The 4,088-nt window shown below is 44.7% G+C and overlaps 1 protein-coding gene across 1 annotated transcript; it reads left to right on the top strand.

The window, feature by feature from the left end:
• Positions 1-485: 485 nt before the first annotated feature.
• On the top strand, positions 486-1,280 carry LOC111963689 (protein furry homolog). The gene is made up of 3 exons (XM_023987199.2): positions 486-500; positions 587-661; positions 852-1,280. Exons 1-3 carry the CDS (start codon positions 486-488, stop codon positions 1,131-1,133), a joined length of 372 nt encoding a protein of 123 aa, XP_023842967.2. The 3' UTR covers positions 1,134-1,280.
• Positions 1,281-4,088: the final 2,808 nt, after the last annotated feature.

A 4,088-nucleotide genomic window follows, 5' to 3' on the forward strand; every position in this document is an offset into this window, starting at 1 on the left:
GTAACACACCAGTCAGTCAGTCAGTTAGTTAGGTAACACACCAGTCAGTCAGTCAGTTAGTTAGGTAACACACCAGCAGTCAGTTAGTTAGGTAACACACCAGTCAGTCAGTTAGTTAGGTAACACACCAGTCAGTCAGTTAGTTAGTTAGGTAACACACCAGTCAGTCAGTTAGTTAGGTAACACACCAGTCCAGTCAGTTAGTAGTTAGGTAACACACCAGTCAGTCAGTGTTTTAGGTAGGTAACACACCAGTCAGTCAGTTAGTTAGGTAGGTAACACACCAGTCAGTCAGTCAGTTAGTTAGGTAACACCGTTGTTTCCTTCTAGTAGTTTAACAACGCTATTTGGTCAAAGAGAGACATCGTGTTTTGTTGTTGTTGGTTTGTCTCATTGAGATGTTTTTGTTGTTGCAAGAGAGACGTGTTCAGTTGTTTGGTTGTGAAGTGGTTTGTTGAAGGTTGTTTCACTGTGGTACTGTAACCATGCTAGAGTGTTTAGTTGGAGAAGATGATTCATAATACAGAAATGTTAAAGCTGTATTTCATATGTTCAATAACACTTCCTCCTCCGCTCCCTCCTGCAGAAGAGAACAAGAGAGAAGCTGGTGAACGTTCTGTCTCTGTGTGGACAAGAGGTTGGCCTCACCAAAAACCCCTCGGTGAGTCAACACGCCTTTTCTTTACCTGCCCCCTTCAGGTGGTCTGGAGCTGATGGAGGTGCAGACTGTAATGACACTGTTATAAACCTGTGGTTGTTTACCTGTCCCCTTCAGGTGGTCTGGAGCTGATGGAGGTGCAGACTGTAATGACACTGTTATAAACCTGTGGTTATGTTTACCTGTCCTCCAGGTGATCTTCTCGTCCTGTGGGGACCTGGACATGATGATGGAGGTTCAGGGGAGCGGCGTGTCTTCGGAGGAGGGAGGAACCAGAGAAGACACGCTGGATGACACGGCGTCGGAGCAGCAGTTCAGAGTGTTCCGAGACTTTGACTTCCTGGATGTAGAGCTGGAGGACGGAGAGGTGAGACAGTTACCATGGAGACAGAGACACACCCACACTAAGGGTAACCATGGACACAGGCCACATCCTCCGATACTGTTACTAAGGAGACAGGCCACACCCACTTAGACTGTTACCAAAGACAGCACCAGGCCACTTCCACACTGACGTTACTCATGTACATCTTTGCTTTTACAAATGTATATACAGTATTCTCCCTTTTTCTCTCCCTTTCTCTTTTGTATGCCTGTCTTCTCTCTAGCTCTCTCTGTCCTTAACACGCTGTTTCTGTAATGTTTTCTTCTTCTCTTTCTCTTCCCCCATCTCTCTCTCTCTCTCTCTCTCTCTCTCTCTCTCTGTAACTCTGTATTTCTCTCTCTCCCCTCTGCTGCATTAGGAGCTCCAGGTAAGCTCTGTCTCACGCTGTGAATGTGGTGCTCTGAGCGTGTGCAGTAGGCAGCACAAACGATGTCACACTTAAATACCTGTTGCTAGGGTGATCCAGCCAGCTGTTCTGTGCATGAGCTCATAACAGTGCTGTAGTGTTGTTATGGTAACTTACAGATGCCATAAAGTGGTGATAAGCCTTGTCATTGTGGACGGAGGCTAAATAATGCTTCTTTAAATTACACTATAGTGCCTGGAAATACGATGTAATTGCTAAAGTAGTCAAATATTTAGTAGGAAACAACTTTACCAAGCATTATCATTATTATTATCATCATTACTTAAGACYGATGGCAATGTTGTCAATAGCTAGCAAAGTTTGTCAAAAAATAGCTAGCGATGCTAACATCAGCTAGCTAAAATCCGGTGGCCTCCCCTCAATCTTAGCGAGCTAGTTAACGTTAAACTGCATCGAAAGTCAATCCGGTGACATCAAAATGATGACGAAAGGTTTTCCTACTAAGTAATTTGCCTCCTATTGAAATGTCATCGTGTTTCCAAGCCACCGTAATACACTTTAGATGAAATCTTCATCAGRGCACWCTCATCGTCGACGCGTTAGAATGCTCAGTCGGGTATCAGTTCAYAACAATYTTGTGAGGAAACGTGCAGCCCATGAATAGGTAAAGTGACAGTTCAACCAAAATTTTTAAATTACATTGACATGTTCTTTTTTTTTTTCTTTCACCAAAGTAACTCTGTAACTTCTGTGAATTATCCTTTTAAGTCGGATGACATTTGTGTGCCATTTTGAACAAATGCAGATGCATGGCCAGAATATTGAGTTTTTTGAGAGGAGCGCTGCTTAAGTTGCCTGTGTGTGTGTGTGTGTGTGTGCCGTGTGTGTGTGTGTGTGTGTGTGTGTGTGTGTGTGTTGTTGTGTGTGTGTGTGTTGTGTGTGTGTGTGTGTTGATGTGTGTCGTTGTGTGGTGTGGTTGTGTGTGTGTTGTCGTGTGTGTGTAGGGGCGAGAAGCTAGTGGATACCTTTAACGTTTGGGGTGTACGGACGGCGTTCTCTTCGGACAGTAAGCAGAGCTGGGGGACCTGTTAGAGGAAGTAGTCAAAACACTCGGGCGGGAGCACACCTCAGTCTGGGTCGGAAGACCCCACAGGAAACTCTTTGACCAATCATGCAGAGGAAGAAGAGTCCTCTACCAGTCGAGTCTGTCTCACATCTACCACAACTGGTGTAGTTACTCAACATGAGATGAACGAACCTCAAAACTACTACATAGTACTGACCGCAAGCAAAATACCACTCAAACAGCACCAACAACTACACTCACAACTAGTTAGTACTGAACCAGGAGATGAACATAGCACAACCTCAACACACCACAACTAACTCACAACTAGTTAGTACTGACCAAGGAGATGAACCTAGCACAACCTCAACACCACACTAAACTCCACAACTAGTTAGTACTGACCAGGACGATGAACATAGCACAACCTCAACACACCACAACTACAATCATCCACAACTAGTTAGTACTGACAGGAGTTGACATAGCACAACCTCAACACACCACACTACACTCACAACTAGTTAGTAACTGACCAGGAGATGAACATAGCACAACCTCAACACAACACACAACTACATCCAACTAGTTAGTACTGACCAGGAGAATGAACATAGCACAACCTCAACAATTACCACAACTACAACTCACAACTGGTTAGTATCACATAGATGAACGTAGCACAACCCAACACCCATACACAACACTCACACCCAGACTGCTGGTTAAGTACTGACCATCGAGTAATGAACATAGCAACACCACCAACACACATCCACTGACTAACACTCACAACTGGTTTAGTTACTGTTTGACCAGAGGAGTGAACCTAGCAACAACTCAACAGCAACGGCGGATTGGGATATCTTGATAAAGTGATATCCACAACTCCTCAACACTACATGATTAGTACTTCTGGAACCCCTGAGAGAAACCTAGCGCACAACCTCAACACGATAATTTAACACCAATACACTGGGTTAGTCACTTTTGAACCGCATTGAGATGAACATAGCACAACCTCAAACAACTAGGCGTTAATCACACCACAATCACACCTCCACAACCAACTGGTTAGTACTGACCAGGAGATGAATCTAAGGGCACACCATCAAGACACCACAACTGCTAGTTAACTGACCATGAGATGAACTGATTAGCACTACCTCGAACACGAACATATCGCACACCATGAAAGTAATCATAAAACATAGGCTCCATACTGGTCCATAAATCTAGAAAACTGAACTCCCCAGGATTCTGAAACAGGCGTCCAATGGAGTCGCTCAAGGAAATAACATAGCGAGAAGTTTGCAGGGGTGTTCCGGCCGGTATAATTTAGGTGTCCCACGTTTGTTTGTTTTCACAAAGAGAGTGAATAGATGTGTTTAGTGAGTTTGCCGTTAAAGAAACTGCAAGATTCAAGATAAAGAGACCGAAATCTCACTCCTCTTCCTCGGCGCGTGCCAGATGGGGACGCGTCGAAACCAAGGCATCATGTAACATCAGACAAGAAAAGGGTACAAGACTCACTACTTTCGCTCTCGTCAGGTCTGCCGTCGTGCGGTCTACCTCCGATACGTCGTCGTGTGAACACCGAGACCCGAGCGCT

Source organism: Salvelinus sp. IW2-2015, linkage group LG5 (genome assembly GCF_002910315.2).
Source record: "Salvelinus sp. IW2-2015 linkage group LG5, ASM291031v2, whole genome shotgun sequence".
NCBI classification, from domain to species: domain Eukaryota; kingdom Metazoa; phylum Chordata; class Actinopteri; order Salmoniformes; family Salmonidae; genus Salvelinus; species Salvelinus sp. IW2-2015.